We start from the raw sequence: 18797 nt of genomic DNA, 5'->3' as shown, positions 1-18797 counted from the left end.
AGATCTATTTGGCTTTAGGTATTGTTCGGCTCAAGGCATGACTTTGTTATGGTCGCGCTTTTGGCGGCATTATTTGCATCTGAAAAACCTCCGGTGACAATAGATGCGTTTGGCCTTAACCATGAACATGAAATCTTAAATCTTTTGCCTGGGAACGGAACTGCGGAGTGCACAGAAATAAATTTAGATAATCGATACAGAGATTTTCAATTCAAGAAAAAAGATTTGATCTTAACATCTACAGTACGATTTTATCGTGCATATTAAATAATGGAATATATGAATATTAAAGCGAATAAGTTAGGGTTTCTTAAAGGTTAAGCCATTGTGGAAAATAATTTGTTCTTATGTTTATGTTTTCTTAATAGAGTGTTTATTGGCTCGTGGAGTGGGAAATCCTGTTGAGCTTGCACAGTAATCAAAATAACCAGAATATTGCCTTAAAAACTATGCCAAATTGCACAAAGTTAAATTGCCCTGCCACATGACAAAAATTCAGCTTGTTGGGGCAGGTCCAGGGAAAAACTTTCTCAGGAAATCCGAATTCGTTTGGGCATAATTGTTTGGAATTTCGTTAATTCGTAAACAGTTTTATGCTACATTACATTTCGTCATCGCAACTCGAACGAAAGACAGGAGACAGCCGTCAGGCTAGCAACAGGAAAAAAAAAAGCCCCAGAATTCCACAAAGTTTGGCCCTTTATATTTGCCAACATGCTAATGACATAATGCATACTTGAAAAGGGTTTCCCCTTTAACTTTTACCCCTAAAGGAGGGCGACCAACCGACTGACTTACTGACTGGGAAAGGCTTCACTTGCTCCATTCATCCATTTGGGACCTTGCGTGTTTATACCAAGTTACACTGAAATAAAAGGGGTAAAGGGTTTTAAAGAGAAGGTATACTGATTTAAATAAAATATACTGATTTATCAAGGTAACCCCATTAAAGATAAGTATTTTAAGATCTAAAACATTTTTCGGTCCTTATATAAAAAAATACAAAAAAAGAATTTTGAAAACTTTAGAAATAAGTACTAACTTTATATTAATAATATTAAATCATAACTATATAATTTAATAAGAAATACTTACAATTGTATAGTGGTAGGGTATTAACTGAGAAAGTAGTAACAAATGGTTACCAACAATGTATTATGTAGACATAGCCAGACGTAAATATATGGCAGTCACTGTGTCAGGAAGTTGACTAAAAGACCGTTAAATGAAAATCAACACGAACATGGTTCCTGTATAAATCAACTGGTTGCGTTGCTCCCGCTATATGCCATACATATTTATACCAATTTATATGGATTCAGTTAAGGATACGGCTCTACAGTTGTATGAATTTTTGTGTGTGGCTCTACACCGACCTGCCGCGCACTTTTGACTTTTGCGTTGACATGACATTTGCCAGGCCATAAGAAATATATTACACTCCGCAACAAGTTGGCAGAACAGTTGAAATATATTTTTATGGCCATCATAAGGCGGAACATTCGTTTGATCAGCAATTAGGCACATGAAAGGCCATTAATAATGCTATAATAAACTAATACATTTGAGTATTATTCTTTATAAATGTATAATTACTAATCTAATAATAAATGTTAGGTAGCTATCCACTTACTCTATATATTGCTTGCAGAGCTTCTTAAAAGAAAAATACCTATTGTTCAAGTGAAGATAAGGAAATTGTACAAGTATAATAGGATTTTAAGATTATCTGAATTATTATTAATGTATCGCAAAATTATTTAAGTTATTTAAACCAACATTGATAACTGTAACTTTTTCAATAACAATTTTGTTGTATTTTCTTTTTCCTGCAGCCGAGTGTAATCAGGAAGCCGAGATCCACAAATGAACTTCGCTGTAAAACGCTTAGAAGGACTGAAACCGCTCCTCCTCCAAAATCGTTGCTCGTTTCCCAGGCTGCACGCCAGCTCCAGGAGTCCCTGTTTATTTGCCCTGGAAGTTGCCTTCTGTGCTTTTGGACGCCCACGCCGCTGCTCCTGCTCCTGTTCCCTTTCCTGATTTTGCTCCAAGCCCACCAGTCAAGCTACCCCGTCCTCCTGTCTGACATTTAGCATATTTGCGTTTTGTGGCAGCTGCAGCCAGGCTGGGGATTCCGAGCCGGAATCCAAATCCAATTCCGCATTACATGCTACCGTGCCCAACTTATTAAACGTTGTCGCTGTCCCATTTACCCACTGCGAACTCAACACTTAAAGAAAAAATCCAAAAACTTAAGATACTAATATGCTCTCTATATAGTTATAATGATTAGCTTCTTTCTATTAACATGTTATAAAATTTAGAATTTACTTAACCAAAATTCTTTTCTAAGAATTCTTTTCTTTTAAAAAACTGAAATTAACTACCATGTATAAATGGATAATTTACTCTTTAAAACCGAAGAGAACATTAATTAAAATTGATAAAATAAAAGCTATCTAAATTGTTTACAAAATAATAATATCACCTTCTGTTTTAAGGACTGTCTTTTAAATGATTTCCTGTTCTTATAATGGGAACGATTTATGTTTTATGATAACTAGAAATTTGAAATACGTTTGTAAAATTAAAAAATTTACCATTAGAAAATCTTTAATAATTTCTTGTAGTGCATCATCAGGAACAACTCAAGGGGAGTTGGACTTTCCGTGGGAGTACGATTTTTGCCATTTAGTGGTACAAAAACCGGGCGACCGCCGTTTAAGCCCGCACAATGGAAGACAAACCCAAGCAGAGCACACGGCTCGCTCTGCTCGTGGTCGAGCGGCTTCATCTGAACATCAAGTGCCAGGTGAGAATCCCACCCAGCAGGCCAGGCTAATTCCCCATAGGTGTCAGTTGCGACCGAAGTCTCAGTTTTCAATTGAGTCTCAACCATACGATAGGCAATATTCTTAAATTCTGCAGTGATAAAACGTTTTCCTTTTTTGTTTCTCTTGTTAAAATTTTTCGTATTCTCTATAATGGCGGCCATATCCAAACGTAATACTCAGACGGCAAAGGACCGGAGCCGAGATGCTCCCATAACGCCACTGCGCCGGATGGTCATTCCACGGCCGGACATCCTGCACACCTATCTGGAGTACAAGCAGATCAATCAGTATCTGGAGTACCTGGTCCAGCGGTATCCCCATTTCGTGCGCATGCACACCTTGGGACTCACGCACGAGAAGAGAGAAGTTCGAGCTCTGGAGATCAACTGGATGAACTCGGATAACGTGGAGTTATCCCCGCTAATCCGGGAGCAATCGCCGCGCTCCTTCGATATCGCTCCCAATGGAAAGTCCACTGTTCCGGTGGTCCACCAGGGTGAGCACTGCCGAAAAACTGTCTTCATAGAGGCGGGAACCCATGCCCGCGAATGGATCACCATCTCCACGGCCCTCAATTGCATCTACCAGCTGACGGAGCGATACACCAGGAACATTGAGGTGCTCCGCAAGCTGCGCTTCATCATCGTCCCGCTGGTCAATCCCGATGGCTACGAGTACTCCCGCACCAAGGTAAATTTTATAAGCAGCAAAAAAAGGATCCATTAATTTTAACGTAATTAAGAATGATTGATATTACATTTTCAGTTAAAACCAAATACCAACAGTATAATTGTTAATATTTCAGCTAGGTTTTTAAAAATTCAAATATTTGTTTAATAATTAACCTTATTTTTTAACGGCGAGCATTAAATGAACGAAATTATAGATCATCTTTGTTGTATTATCCATATATTAAAAGAGGCAGCTGTTAAACATAATGTTCACTCCTTTCTCCCCAGAACGCCAAGTGGCGCAAGAACCGGCGACCCCACAAATCCAGCAAATTTGTGGGCACCGATTGCAACCGAAACTACGACATATTCTGGAACAGCGGGCCCAGCAAGGTCAATCGCAACACCTACAAAGGTGAATGTCCGTTTTCCGAGCCGGAAACGCGGGCCATGAGGAACATGCTCAACCGGATGAGTTCCAATTTGCTCTTCTTTCTGTCGCTGCACTCGTATGGCCAGAGCATAATGTACCCATGGGGCTACTGCCGTGATAACCCACTGTACTGGCGGGAACTGAGCTCACTAGCGAATTCTGGAAGGAGTGCCATTAAATCATACAACGGACGAGAGTACCGAACGGGGAGCATCAGCTGTCTGACGAAGAGAACCATTGCCGGATCCGTTGTAGACTATGTATATGGTGTGCTAAAGGTGCCGATGGCTTTGGTGATGGAGTTGCCATCGCGGGAGCTCGGCTTTCAACCACCGGTGGAGATGATCAGTCAAATTGGACACGAAAGCTGGTACGGAATTCGGGAGATGTGCAAGCGCTCCTATGACCTCCGCCTTCAGATTGTCCGTGAAAATGAGCCGCCACTGCCTCGTCCGCCTCGATTCGAGGCGGGTAATGAAGGTGTGGCAACAGAAACCCTTACTGCATCCACGGAGGAGTCCACTGCGGCAGGTGGCGATTGTGCCAAGTCGAAACCCAAGAAGAAGCGGGCGAAGCGGACGGTTCGGGCGACCCACGATGAAATCCTCCGAATTCAGAAGGGTTTTAAGGCAAGTGAACCTCATGTCCTTCCTGAAGGAATCCAGGCCCTGCCTGCCGGACTCTTCCCCCGGCAATTGGAACCTCGGGTTCCACCTGTGAAGCGATCAGGACTCAGTCGTGATGGACGGGGCGGTGGTGATGGCGTTATTCTCACCAGCCATGGCAAACCTCCCATCTCATCCACAATGCCGCTAGGGGTTTTTCTATAAGCTAAGAAGTTTATGTTTATGATTAGTGCGAACGTGTAAGAGATTTGTTTTAAATTAAATGTGTAGGCCAACTTTAACTGCGATGAAACGAAAATAAAATAGCCCCTTTCATTCAAATCCTACAGACATGTCAATTATAAGGTTAAAAGTCATTAAAATAAAAACCAATTGTTTAAGTTGCTATATAAAACAAAAAGCAAATGAATAAAAAAAGTTTAAAAATGAATCTGATATATTTAAAAACTCTGAAAACCTTTCAAAAAAACAAAATGCATTTCCCTCTACACATTTCAAATGGTAGGCTTACAATTTCAAAAAATATTTGGTTTTTGGGTAACATTACGGTTTTTGTATTGAAAATCATACGTTAATCCTCGAAATTCATATTCTATTTGATTCACGAGTGTTCTTATCGACTAATCCAACAAATCCATTATTGTTGAAAGCGTTACTTGTCATCAAAGGTGGGTACCCTAGGTGCAGCGTATTTTAAGCGCAGTTTATCATATATTTTGCGATCCTGTCAATAAAATACACAATTAGCAAGAGTACAAACACGAATATTTTGCGGCATTCTTACCTGCTCGTTAACTGAGGGGCGCAACTGCTGCAGAGCCTCTTTGAAGTGCTGGCTGCGTACGCACAGATCGTCGAGTTTTGTGTCGCCATCGTTTAGAGATTGGCGCAGGGAGAACATAGAGGCCTGCTTAACCAGTCCTGCCAAATCTGCGCCAGTGTAGCCCTCAGTTTGTGCGGCAATCTCGTCGAGATTTACATCCTCCGCCAGCACAGGACGCTTTCCGTTCTGCAAGAAAAAAGGAAAAAACATTTATAAATGAAAATACTTATAAAAAAGCAATTTACCTTTGTGGTGGCCTTTAGAATCTCTGCACGTTCGCTCTGCTCGGGCAAACCCACGTACAGAATGGTGTCCAAACGACCAGGTCGCAGGATAGCCGGATCAATGATATCCGGTCTGTTGGTGGCCGCCAAGATATAAACGCCCTTCCGCTCCTCCACGCCGTCCATTTCGGTCAGCAGCTGGTTAACTATGCGGGTTCCGGAATTGTTGCCATCGCCACCGTCCGATCGTTTGGGACACAACGAGTCGAACTCATCAAAAAAGATGACGCAGGGTGCAGAGTTGCGGGCACGCTGGAAACAGGCACGCACAGCGCGCTCGCTTTCGCCAACATACTGGAGAAAGATATATTGATTAGCTTGGAAAGAAACATCCACAATCTCGTTTAACTCACCATGTTCATAAGCTCGGGTCCCTTAACCGATATAAAATTGATGCCAGCTTCATTGGCAATAGCCTTGGCCAAAAGAGTTTTACCGCAACCTGGCGGACCGCAAAGCAGAACACCCGAAGGAGCAGTCAACCCAAGGCGTTCAAGCATCTCTGGATACTTAACTGGCGCTAATACAGCCAACTTAAGCTCTTCGCGAATTTTTTCAAGGGCTCCAATATCATCCCAAGTGGTGTCCGGCACAGTGACAAAGCCCTCGCGCTTGGCCGAAGGTTGCATTACCTTGATGGCGTCCACGAAATCGACGAGAGTTAGGCAGAAATTTGGATCAGCAAACTCCTCTGGAGGATTGTCCAGAAAGTTGGTCAGCTCGGCCAGCGTGGGCTCGTAGTATTCGTCGTTGGAGGAGTTTGCTTGCTGCTCTGCGGATTTTTCCGGCTCTTCGGCAGCCTCTTCGTCCACCTCCATGGCGGCGTCCGTTGGTTTCTCAGGTGACTTGCCATTGGTCGCTTTCTTGGGGAATTCTGTTTTGGCTGTGTCGTCCTCGGACTTTTCCTTATCGGTCGCCTCCTTGTCACCATCCGCCTTTTCTTCGGTCTCAGCCTCCTTTTCAGCTTCTTTTTCACCTTTTGGCTCAGCCTCCGTTTCTTGTTTAGCTTTGTCACCAGACTCCTCGATGGGCTCATCGTCATCCAGAGTTACCGTGGTCATGTTCTTCTCGCTGGCAGCGTGCAGTTCACGGAACTTCTTCATGGACCTACGCTTTACGGCCACTGAAGCTGCACGGCTGACTAAAGCCATCAGATCAGCGCCCACATAACCTGGAGTTAGTTCGGCAATCTTATCATAATTAAGCTTCGGATCGATGGACAAGCCCTCGCACTGGATGCGCAGAATCTCACGACGCTCCTTACGCGACGGTATGTGTATGGCAATTTCGTGATCAAAGCGGCCAATGCGGCGTAGACCGGGATCCAGGACATCGGGACGTGTGGTTGCCGCAATAACCACCACAGACTGACCAAACTCATTGGCCTTTAGGTTATCCAAGCTGCTTATCAGCTGCGACACAATGCGCCGCTCCATGTCCTTGGACGCCCACTGGCGGTTGCCGCCGATGGCGTCGATTTCGTCGATGAAGAGAACGCAAGGCGAGTAGCCCATTGCCTGTTCGAATACCTCTCGGATGCGCTCCTCCGACTCGCCAGAGATGCCACCAATCAGCTCTGTGGCTGGCACTTCCAGCAGCGGCATTTTCAGTTGCTATGGGGAGAGGGAAGACGGGTCTTAAATAAGATACCAAAGTAACTTTCTTTTATATTGCATACCCCACTTATGGCACGGGCTAGAAAGGTTTTGCCACAACCTGGCGGACCGTGCAGCAAAAGACCTCTCGAGGGCAGCAGTCCCAATTGAAAATAGAACTCCGGCGACTTAATATGGATCAGCATCTCGCACAGCTCCTTCAGGGTGCTATCCATTCCGCCAATGTCCCGGAAACTCTCTGTGGTGTGCTGCACCTCCAGCTCCTTCTTGTACTTCCGTGGGCGGTCCCGGTTTTGGTTTTGATGCAGCTGCTGATACAAACTGGACGCATTGCGATGCTCCTTGCGTTGACCGGCGTCCTCAGAGTGATTTTTACCCCTAGGACCCATACCTGTTGGAACTAAATGGGAAGGATTGAGTGGTTTTCGAGGGGTAATGCGGGGAAACACTCACATTTATGTGCTGACTCCGGGCCAGCGCCTTGATGGGTATTCGGTTTAGCTGCTAATAGGACTTATAATTAAACCGAGTTTCACCTTCTTTTTATCAAAACTCACATTTCTTAGGAGCTGCTGTTGTCTCCGGCACATCTTCCATCAGGCGTTTCAAGGCGTTGGGCTGAACAGCTGGAGGGTGAGGCGCGGTAGGACCGTCCCCGTTGGTGGTGTTGGTATTGGAGTCATCGTCGTTGTCGTCCCCGCTGGATATATCGATGGGTTCGCTGATGGGCTTGGCGGCCAATGGCTTCCTTGGCACAGACTGGCTGTACAGACTGTTCATCATATTGTTCATCACACTATTGGTGGGTGGTGCCTCGAATTCCTCGCTGATGCAGTCGTCCTCCGAGCTGCTTACCTTGTCCAAGTTGTAGCTATCCGAGATGATGGAAAATGCTGAAAGAATTGGGAAAATATTTTATTATATAGATTATATTATCGATAAAAAAAGAAAACATGATTAATCAGAATGTCATATAAAAATATTTCCAGGGTCAACTTAACTTTCTTCTTATGACAGTAAAACGTGACGTGGACCTCATTTTTATAGCTATCATAGGATGTACTATAGGTTTTCAATCCCAATTTTCCCATTGTTTACCTTGGTGCACCAACTGCCTGAAGGGTCCAAATTTGCGTCGCGAGTACTCCGGGTACTTTTGCATCAACTCCCTGGTCATCTGCTTCACATCCAGGTAGGTCTCGCCGATGTGCTCCTCGAGGTACTGAAATCGGAACAGAAGCGCAATTAACACACGATGCGGGCAGTCTGCGACCTAACCTTGTTTTCCTTGCCCAAATTCGCCGCCCTTACAAAGGGTTTTTCGGTTTTTTTTTCAAGGGAATTTGCCGGTTATCGGGGTTGTGGGCGGGGGGAGGAAGGGGAAGTTGGACTGCGGTTTTGGACCCACCTTCTTCACTCGGATCGTTATCAAATGGTCGTGCAGCAGCGGCTTGGCCTTCTTCATATTACTCGAGGATTAATTCTGTCCAAACATTCGCACGGGAACTAAAAACTTTGCCGCTCGCAAAGTGCAAACGACGCCGTCGCCTCGATATATTTGCTTCGCGAACGTTTTCACACCCGCACCTTTTCGATTGGGATGCGAATTAATCGAAAGTGGTTTTTTTCAGACACGCGGTGACGTGTTGCAGACTGTTGAACTCTTGAAAATTGAACAAATTCGTATAACTATGACTTAAAAACATAAATCATTTCATTTATTTTGATTTTTAGTAACTGACAAAAAAATTATCTTTGTAATGAAATTTCTGAAAAATTAATTTTTATAAAACAGCTATATATAAAGTCACTGCTTTAAAGAATACCCAAAAATATGTAGTTTAAATTTATAGACATTAAAATTTATTACTCTTGTTGATAATTTAATTTACCAAAAGTTAAATAAAATTAAAAGCTTTACCAATTTTTTAGTGTGAACGCTGCTATTTTCACCGCTAGTAACAGCGTTTCGATAACCACCGCGTCTGGCCACCTGCTATCGATACACCCCAGTCAGCTGTTCGCCGTTGTTATCTCGCTCCCGCCCGCTGCAGAGCCGCTCACTCTGCTCTGCTCTCTCGCTCGCTCTCTGGTCGGAACAAACTGAGCAGTCTGGATTTTACAAGTAACCAAACCAAATTAAATGTGCTTTTACATCAACAAACGCTGGACGCGCAATAAGTGAGGTGATAATTATGCGCCGCAGTCGCAGCAGCCAGCAGTGAGACAATGATGCACTCCGCCTGAGTTTTGGCCAGCACAATTGTTTGGATTGGGTAAATCGCTAAATTGAACAAAAACAAAAACAAAAAAGCAGCCAGGCCAGAAGAACGTCGAACGGAAAAAAGAAAGCGCGATGTGCGACGGTGAAATTGGCGATCCGGTGACTCAGCCACGTTCCGAGGGCGGTGGATTGATATCGACGGATCCGGAGGCCCGGACGCACTACCTCGATCCGGCGGACAAGCACCTGACAAATGGATCACCCGAACCGGAGCCCGTGGATCCCCTTCTGGTGGCCCAGTGGTCCACGGAGGATGTGTCCAATTGGGCCTGCTATACAGAGCACTTCTCGCGCATCCTGCTCGACTGCCTGCGCCTGGAGGCCATCGACGGCGAGGTCCTGCTCTCCCTCACCGAGGAGGATGTGCGGGATTTGCGCTACCGCCTGGGCTACAAACTCACCTTCGGGGAGCTCAAGAAATTCTGGCTCGCCGCGCTCAAACTACAGCTGCTGGTGAAGAGCAGCTCCGCGGAGTCCGTGATGCTGGGCATCGAGAGCCATGGCGGCCACTCCGTCTATATGCCACTTAACACCACTACCGGCGGCGGTGGTGGTCCTCCTTCGACATCCACGTGCCCCTGCCCGCAGGTCGAGTGCCCCAGCTATGTGTCCGATTGCGATACCTATTTGCGCATGGGCGGACGCTATGTTCCGCCGGAGTACTTCAAGACCGCCATGAGCTTAGGTGAGTAGACCGCTCAGCCTGCCCCCCTTTAATTACGAAGGTCAATTGTCCATTGATTGCTTCTCCGGGCTTATCGGTCGTGTGCCAATTCTCGAGAGCTTTTCGCTATAGCTCAATTCAGCCATAAACTTGCCCTGCGATAGCCGAGAAATAAGAGGTTTCCCCATGGGATTGCCTTATAAGTAAGGCAACCATACGCATATGGTGAATAATACGTCAATATAACTTGTAGTTTATCAGATATCAGATTTATAAAATAAAAGACGCAGTAAATTGTTCATTTCCTGTGGCTAGCTTTCCTATAAGTTTATAACCATATGTCACTATTTAAAAATAGTTCTGCATTATCGGACTTTCGCTTTCTTTTTCATATCCTATAGCTGACAACCTTGAAATAAGCAGTATATTTTACTTACTTCGATAGTTTAAATAGGTATGCCAAAATGTCCATAACTTAAATATTTTTAATTCTATACACCATAGGAAACAATTAACTAATAGATGTGTTCCCTTTAAGGTTACTCAGCTATTCTCAGCAGTTCTAATTCAGAACAAATCCAATCACTACCTTGGTGATAACCCAAAAGTAATTGGTTTCCCTCAAAGTTCAATGTCACGCACGCTATACATTTTATTAAGCTCATAATTACATTACAAGTATAGTTCCCGAACTGAACTCTATTTTAGGTATTCACTTGCAACCCAAAAATAACACTTGATAACCCAAAAATAAAAGGCTTTCCCTATAAGTTCACATGCAATGTTCCTTAATACGTCACCCTAATATTAATTATAGTTTCTGGGTGCTTTACTATTATTTATATTGAGCATTTTGAAGGTTATTGTGGAGACGCCGCTCGCATTTATTTGTACATGTACTCATGGGGAATCTCGCCTCTCATTCAGGCTTACTATTTTCATTATTTGTGTGGGCTTGTGTGCTTTTTGTGTAACTTTGCGTGCATTAAATTTCAAATTTCGATTTGTTTATGGTACCCTTCAAACGGCTGACTTACTTTACGGGGAAATCTACAAAAGTTTAGCGACAAAACAAAACATAAACACAGTTGTCAATCGCATTTCGATTTTTATTAAGTACTTAGAAATGTACACTTCATTGTTTGGTTCGAAATAAATATTTTCTATAAACAGATTTGTGGATAAAAACGTTCAATTGACTCCTGTTAGAAAACACACATTTAATATTCAAATGAGCAAAGTCCAGACATAACAACGGACTTATGTATCTAGGCCAACTTCCTATCACAGCCATTCTTTTTCGATAATGCATTTATCGTTACAGGCTGTGTTTGTTTTCTTTTGTCATGGCCAATTCTATAGATAAGTCCAAATTTTGGCAGATAAAGGCATAAACAGATAATTCTTGGCTTAGGTAGTAAATATTATACTTTTATCGCATTTGAAATGGGGCCAAAAGCATCCACAATAAAAATAAAAATGTTTCGTTCCTTTGTTATAAAGGTTTGCGCTTTATATATAGTACAATTATAATACAAAGATGACTATCAGAAAATCGCAAAGTGTACTTTTGTACTTATATATGCACTGATCTCTCGAGCTTTAGTCATCATTGTGAATAAACTTTTTTTCAGTTTTTATTTCTGTATAGAAAATGATGTGCTAGGATCCTTTTCTTTTTTTCTTACAATTTATAAATCTTTATTGGATAAGGTGTTCTTTTATTTATAGTGACTATAAAGCATATATTATTTGATCCAGTTTTAAAAATACGAAATAAATCAATTCAAAGATTCAATTCGTTCTAGTCTGGGATTCCCAGATTACGGTAGCAAATTGCCGATTTCACAACTGTTTTTCCTTGTGCAGAGCTAAGTTAGTCACAGTTTGGATCCGCATAGTAACCGAGCTATTTTTTCTCTCTACATGCAGGCTACTCGTTCGTGGTCACCTGGATAACTTCGTTAACGATGGTTATCGTGCATGAGCGGGTTCCGGACATGAAGCGCTATCCGCCGCTGCCGGATATCTTCCTGGATAATGTGCCACACATTCCGTGGGCCTTCAATATGTGCGAGATCACTGGCTCGCTGCTGTTCACCATTTGGGTGGTCGTCCTGATCTTCCACAAGTACCGATTGGTCCTTCTGCGGCGATTCTTCGCTCTGGCGGGCACGGTTTTCCTGCTGCGCTGCGTCACCATGCTGATCACCTCGCTGAGCGTGCCGGGAACGCATCTGCAGTGCAGCCAAAAGGACTTTGCCATAGATGATCCCAATGTGGACATGGTGGGTGCCTTGATCATCCGGATGTCGCGGGCCTATCGCATCTGGAGCGGCCTGGGAATGTCCATTCAGGGTGTGCGTACCTGCGGCGATTACATGTTCAGTGGTCACACCGTGGCCCTGACCCTGCTCAACTTTTTTATCACTGAGTGTGAGTTTTAATACTTATTAGTATCTGTTTTAGCGTACTGACCTCTACTTTGTTTCTCCAGATACGCCACGCAATTTGTACTTCCTGCACACGCTCACCTGGCTGCTCAACATGTTCGGAATCTTCTTCATCCTGGCTGCCCATGAGCACTACTCAATCGATGTGTTCGTTGCCTTCTATATCACCTCACGCCTGTTTCTCTATTACCATACGCTGGCGAACAATAGGGTGAGTATTTATATAATATTGCTGAAATTCCTTTCCTCTGTAAAGAACCTTTCTCAAGGCCTTCTCTTTCCGCAGGCTCTCATGCAAAGCGACTCTAAGAGGACGCGTGTTTGGTTTCCCATGTTCAGCTATTTCGAGAGCAGCGTCGATGGAATGGTGCCCAATGAATATGACACACTTGGCTCTCTAATAGATGGGATTATTGAGCAGATCTTCAAGGTCAAGGATCAGATGGTCTTAACCGTAAAGCGCAACTGGGTGGATGCTCCGCTGAGCGACAGTTCATCGGTTAACATATTTGACTCCGAATCGGATAGGTTTATACACAATGGAACATCTGCACCCGCTTCTTTCCGCTTTCACCAGTCGATGGTTGGCGGATTGGGTCACCAGGGAGGCCAGACACATCTGAATAATGCTCGACCCACGGCTGCCACGCCCACCGCTGCCGCAACGTCAGCGGCAAAGAGTTTACCGAGCCAGAAGAAGACCTTTAGGGACGCAAGTGTGGATCCCTTCTCCAGGACGACGTTCGTCACAGGCCAGGAGCCATCTAAGGACACACCGCTGAAGGAAAAGAAACAGCTCTGATTCCGATTCCCACAGCCATTCGCTCTTCCACATCAGTTTATCGATGCCGTTCTTCGAAAAGCAAACATGCAGAAATCAACCATACCGACTGATATTTTTATTTCGAAATTTCCATTTTTACCCCTTTACAGCTCCCTACCCACATCTCCTCGTATAATGCTACGCATTCTACCATATGTAGTGCCTTCCGGGTCGTATGTTCTCCCCCCTCTAGAACAATGTTGTTTCCCCCAGAGCCTTTCCTTAGTTAACATGTGGAATTTGAATATCGAAGTTTTCTTAGCCGGGAGACGCTCCACGTCGGCTTGTAATTGATAATGATGATAAGATAACCCTCCTCATTCCGTTCAATTGAGTTTTGAACTAAATGTATTTATTATTGAAGACTTTTAATGCATTATTATGTAATTGTAAGCATGTGAAACAAGCGTATTTTTAGTTAATTAGTGATAAGTTTGGAAAGTTTCTGTTGAACGCACAAAAATCAATAAATCACTTGAATATTCTCAGAGTCTGGAGAAACCACTATAAAGATTATTAATTGTTATTCATAAATGGAAAGTTTTTCAGAAGTGAATTAATTTATTTAAATCGGGCATCAGATGATTGTTCAGTCTTTCCCATCTGAAAAAAGTTAGTCCCAAGCTTTGCTAAACCGATAACAAATATATTCTACCGGTATTGGTAAATGATTTTTCAAAGCTTACTTTTACCATCAGCTTACTTTTAGAGCAACCTGAACCAATCATAACGCTTTATTGAGAAATTTAGGGTGGGTTTAAATAATAATGGGGGTTACAAACGGATGAAATTTAAAGATCATTTTACAAACAGAATTAAAAGCTTTAAAAAGAAAAGACCAGCGGGCTTCTACAATTCATCATTTTATTTTTGTTTGTTTTAATATAAAAATGGCATTTCTTTACTAATTTTAAGTTTAAATTACTAATATAAAGTATGTATGATTGCGGTAATTGAAAAATATATATATATCATATATTCTTGTATATATTCTTCAAGGTGTGAAAAAAATATTTGTAATGAACATGAAACTTCTTCTGTCAAGCGTATTATATAAGAAAGCGTTCAATTTGACTTAATGAATATATTTTCTTTTTTTGTGTTATCTTTTTTCGGTATTCTTTTCCGTATTTTGCAAAGCCAATCGAAACATTTCAGTTGTTTTGTGTGTTTACATTACTTTGCCATAATTTGCATCAAAGGAAGAAACAATTAACAAACGATACTCGAGAAAATAGACAAAGCGTTCGTTTCTCGCCTCAGTACAACTAATATGCAAAAATAAACTATGAAAAGTGTTCTTCATGAGTAGTGAGTTATCTTTGTTGATTTAATGTTCGCCCCATTCGCTCGGGGCCTTCCGCTCATAAATAACTATTTCAAAAACAATATAGTTTGATACGTTTTACATCATACCTTAATGCTACATGTACCTAACATTATATTTACCAATTCTGTCGGTCTGTTATGTACGAAGCTACGTTTGAGGTTTCATTGAATCGTTCTCTCTACGGATGCACCATATATGTCTGCAGTGGCTGTGTGCTTATAGTTCTTCATATCAGATATTTGTCCTTTTATTTAGAATTTTCGTTATGTGAAAAACATAAATTTAACAAGATTTCTTGGTTTTCTTCTTTTGTGTTTTTTCTGCTTGCTGTTAAATAATTCATCCCTTTGCTGCTAACCGATACAATATATATGTAAATCTAGGCATAAACTATAACTGCTTTCTTCGCGTGTATTTCAAAATATATTAAACACGATGTATGTTGTAGTTTGTTTGTTTTTTTTTTGCGTTTTTTAGGTTTTTTTGTTGGTTTGTTTTGCGTTTGCTTTAGTTTCCTTATTTGTTGTTTGTTTTAGTTTTAAATGAGGGCTGTTGTTGTCGCGGTAGATCTACCGTCACATAAGATCGTAGTGCAATTATTAATTTCCTTACTGTGAGGCTCGAGGACCTGCACAGCCTTACGACAGGTCTGAAAGGGATAAGACAATTAGTAAGCATATCAATAGGGGTTGGATGCCAATTTGAACACTCACAGCTAGGCGCTGCCTCGTAGCGACGCTGTATCTGATCGTATGTGAACTTGACGAAGGCATCGTACTGCTCGGCCAGCTTGGTGGTCAGCACGGACTCGTAGCGCTCCCTCAGCTGGTTCTCCCGCTCCTTGATCATGCTCTCGCAGATGAGCTGCACCTGCTTGAACGTGAACAGGGCCTTCTCGCCGTGCCGCATCAGGTTCGGTGGGCTGTCCGGGCGGCGCGGGCTCTCCGGGCCCATCTCCGATCCGCTCGACTCCGAGTCCTGCATGCGCTCCAAGGCCGACGAGGTGATCGGCAGCTGTTTGCGCTTGTGCAGTCTCTTGATCTCGTTGCACAAGCTCTCGGCCATTTTGTCTGGAAATTGGGAAGGGGTAAGGTGTTTAGAAATACCTGTACATTTTTAGGGGTGCTAAAAGATAAGGTTGTTATAGGGGATGGAACTCAAAATGGGGATAATTCAGAGATCTCATGTTACAGACAATTGATCCTTATAATTGTTCAGTTATATAGAAAATATATGTAGCGGACAAAGTTTAATATAAACTTATAACAGTATCATTAAGGAAGTCATCATAGTATTACATTGATGGAACCCAATTTGGATACCAAATGTATCGGTAAAATGGTCATTACATTTAAAACATAACATTAACAATACGTCATATTTCCTGAGTATTACATTGAAAGTGTTTTTACTTTGACCGATATTCATTAAATAAAAAAAAAACTTGATAGAGATTGTAACATACACATAAGGCATTGATATTATAATTTATAAAACGAAATTTCAAAGAAAAAGGTACTCAATGGAAATTTAATCCCACAAGATACAGAGACTTTAAGCCATTTCTTATCCTAATTATCTCACCTGGCGACATCTTGGCCAGCGAGGCCTCGCTGAACGGACTGGGTTCGGTGTTGTCCTTGGCGAATCGGTTGCTGGGCGTGTGGGGCAGTCCCGCCGAGGTGCTGGGTCCGTCGCGGTCGCGGGACGGGGACGCTGTTCCTGCGTTGCTCCCGGCCTGGCCGAACGGATTGCAGCGCCGGCGCTTCGGAGGACGCTGGTTCATCGACTCCCAGTCTAAGGCGCGTTTCAGGGTTGCACAGGCCATCGCTATGATTGAGGTTCTTCCCGGGGTTCTTCTGAGGGATTGATATAAATGGCTCGCCTGATTGTAGGTAGCTGCTGCTGATTATTGCCTCGGTGTCGGATGATGGATGCTGCAGATGGATGATCGAGCGTCGGCTGCAAGGGGCAAACAAACAATGAATGAGTAAAGTGAAGTGAACACCTTGCTGGCAGATAAAAGACCACAAACTGGTTTCAAGGAAAAACAGGATTCACAGGCGTGCACTCACGCACACGCAGCCAATAAAAGAAAATGGTGCAGCGATTTATGGCAAAGCCAGTGCTGGCTATTTGGCCTTTCTGCCTGGATATAGCTGGGAAAAATATCATTTCCTTATCTTATCGCTTCGAGGGGCCGTGATTTTCGAAATAACTTGGAAGGGTAAGATAACTAACAGATGGTTCAACGCTTCGTATACAGGGGCAATCTTTTATAAAATTGATTTGGTAAAGCATCAGCATAAATTACTTATAATTAAAATGCGGATAAACCTGCATAAATTAAATCTTAAAATGTTTTTAAAATGCTATTTAGCCATAATTACAGCAAGCCGATCTCTTTTCCCAGAAAACCATTTATAAAACTAAAACGCCAGTAAAGAGCTTTTAGAAGCCCAGTTCGCCTAACTTTAATGACGTTTGGTTTGGGACAAGGCAAAAGAGAACTGAAAAATATACAAGGCAAGCAAAAAATAAAACATGGAGTGACTGTTCCCAATTTATAATTCGTCACGGTTTCATTTTACCAAGTCTTTAAGCTCCTAAAATATTCAATCAATTAAAAAAAAAACATTTTTTCTGATAAAGAATTGGGAAAAGGTTTATACAATCCTCATGTATCTTTGATCGCCATGATACACATTTGTTAAATTAAAATTATGTTCTAAACTTTAAATGGTCCTTCAATTGTTCCAGTGTTTGGCTACTTTAGAGGCTCCTAGCTTTTTTCCGGCCATAGCCGACAGCTCCGATGCCCTGCAAGCAGCTGCTGTCGCCGGAGGAAAAGAAAAGGGCGATACCGAATCGGAATTCCCATTCCGAATGACCAGAAACTCCGAACAGAGGGAGAAACGGGCAAAGAAAGCGAAGAAGTGGCGCAGCGCAATTAAAGGACGGCCGACAATGGAAACCACCACGGCAATGGCAACAACAACAGCAAATGCATAGCAATGCAAGACGCAAAAGGAGCAGTGGAAAGTGTGAACTGTAACCCAATGGCAGAACAACCACCGACAAAACTAAACTACGCAGGATAAGGATAATAAGCGTGTTCTTCGCTCTCCTCTTTCTGGCCCCTTTCCTTCTCTCTTCTTCTTCGCTGCAGCGGCAGCTGTACCAGCTGTTTTCCGCACCAACACACGCACACGGCCAGAGTTCGATTAACCTCAACACGTGTGTGTGTGTGTGAGTGAGTTTGCTGCTCTCCTTCTTCCAATAATTTATACTTTTTTCTTAACCATTTTAAATGCGCTTTTTGTGTTTTACGTTTTACTCTTTTACGTGACAAATACCAGAGATTAGTTTAAAAAAACGAAACCGAAATGACAGCAGCCAAGGCGATCACACTGGTTGTCTCGCTCTGGCCTGCACAGAGGCGCACACACACAGAGACACGCACACGCACACCGTTGTGAGTTGGAATGTTGATTTCATGAAATTTTAAAAATGGTCGAATCGCATATCATTATCAGCTTTCCAGAGGAAAAACGCTGAACACACTTTTCACACCATCGCACTTACATACGTTAATTGGATTTTCTGGCTCTTGCGGCTCTCTTTTCGCTTTCTGCACCACTTCACACGCGCTTTATTTACTTTTTTATTGTGCCACTACTCCGCTGGCACATACGCACGCACATTCACGGCCCAACTTCAGTTTAAAGGTGGTTAATCTATATATTCGGGTAGAAATTAGTATTGCTGTTGCTGGCTGGTTGTTTGAGCAGTATTCAAAAGGCCACTGAAATGCACTGTCAGTAGGTGTTCGACGTCTGCGACTCGCCTTCTTTAATTTACAAATTTTCGTCTCGATTCTCAAAAATGGACGACGAAGTGCGTGACGGGCGAACAGTGTGACCGCAGGTGCAGAAACATCGATGGAAACATCGATG

At 42.8% G+C, this 18797-nt stretch overlaps 4 protein-coding genes across 6 annotated transcripts; 2 read left to right on the top strand and 2 right to left on the bottom strand.

The window, feature by feature from the left end:
• The first annotated feature begins 2877 nt into the window (after positions 1–2877).
• Positions 2878–4867, top strand: LOC108005801 (carboxypeptidase B1). Its single transcript, XM_036816174.3, has 2 exons — positions 2878–3524; positions 3794–4867. The coding sequence occupies exons 1-2, from the start codon at positions 2985–2987 to the stop codon at positions 4766–4768; spliced, it is 1515 nt and encodes a 504-aa protein (XP_036672069.3). The 5' UTR covers positions 2878–2984; the 3' UTR covers positions 4769–4867.
• A 115-nt stretch (positions 4868–4982) lies between these two features.
• smid (nuclear valosin-containing protein-like smid) lies at positions 4983–8854 on the bottom strand. Of its 2 annotated transcripts, none has more exons than XM_017069305.4 (9): positions 8696–8854; positions 8386–8509; positions 7845–8180; positions 7741–7791; positions 7350–7687; positions 6025–7284; positions 5633–5965; positions 5349–5573; positions 4983–5288 (listed from the first exon to the last, which is right to left on the bottom strand). In XM_017069305.4, the coding sequence occupies exons 1-9, from the start codon at positions 8750–8752 to the stop codon at positions 5217–5219; spliced, it is 2796 nt and encodes a 931-aa protein (XP_016924794.4). In that variant the 5' UTR covers positions 8753–8854; the 3' UTR covers positions 4983–5216. The 2 variants fall into 2 exon arrangements, with proteins under 2 accessions (XP_016924794.4, XP_016924795.4); XM_017069306.4 differs by having other exon boundaries at positions 7741–7788.
• Positions 8855–9356: 502 nt separating this feature from the next.
• Positions 9357–14022, top strand: SMSr (Sphingomyelin synthase related). The gene is made up of 4 exons (XM_036816173.3): positions 9357–10256; positions 12168–12671; positions 12733–12899; positions 12975–14022. The coding sequence occupies exons 1-4, from the start codon at positions 9644–9646 to the stop codon at positions 13488–13490; spliced, it is 1800 nt and encodes a 599-aa protein (XP_036672068.3). The 5' UTR covers positions 9357–9643; the 3' UTR covers positions 13491–14022.
• A 1267-nt stretch (positions 14023–15289) lies between these two features.
• On the bottom strand, positions 15290–18768 carry akirin. Of its 2 annotated transcripts, none has more exons than XM_017069264.4 (4): positions 18431–18768; positions 16426–16803; positions 15555–15911; positions 15290–15490 (listed from the first exon to the last, which is right to left on the bottom strand). In XM_017069264.4, exons 2-4 carry the CDS (start codon positions 16667–16669, stop codon positions 15480–15482), a joined length of 612 nt encoding a protein of 203 aa, XP_016924753.1. In that variant the 5' UTR covers positions 16670–16803; positions 18431–18768; the 3' UTR covers positions 15290–15479. The 2 variants fall into 2 exon arrangements, with proteins under 2 accessions (XP_016924753.1, XP_016924752.1); XM_017069263.4 differs by having other exon boundaries at positions 18427–18767.
• Between the last annotated feature and the right edge of the window lie 29 nt (positions 18769–18797).

The sequence above is a fragment of the Drosophila suzukii genome, chromosome 3 (assembly GCF_043229965.1).
Source record: "Drosophila suzukii chromosome 3, CBGP_Dsuzu_IsoJpt1.0, whole genome shotgun sequence".
NCBI classification, from domain to species: Eukaryota; Metazoa; Arthropoda; class Insecta; order Diptera; family Drosophilidae; genus Drosophila; species Drosophila suzukii.
This window is presented reverse-complemented; position numbering and strand designations above follow the sequence as displayed.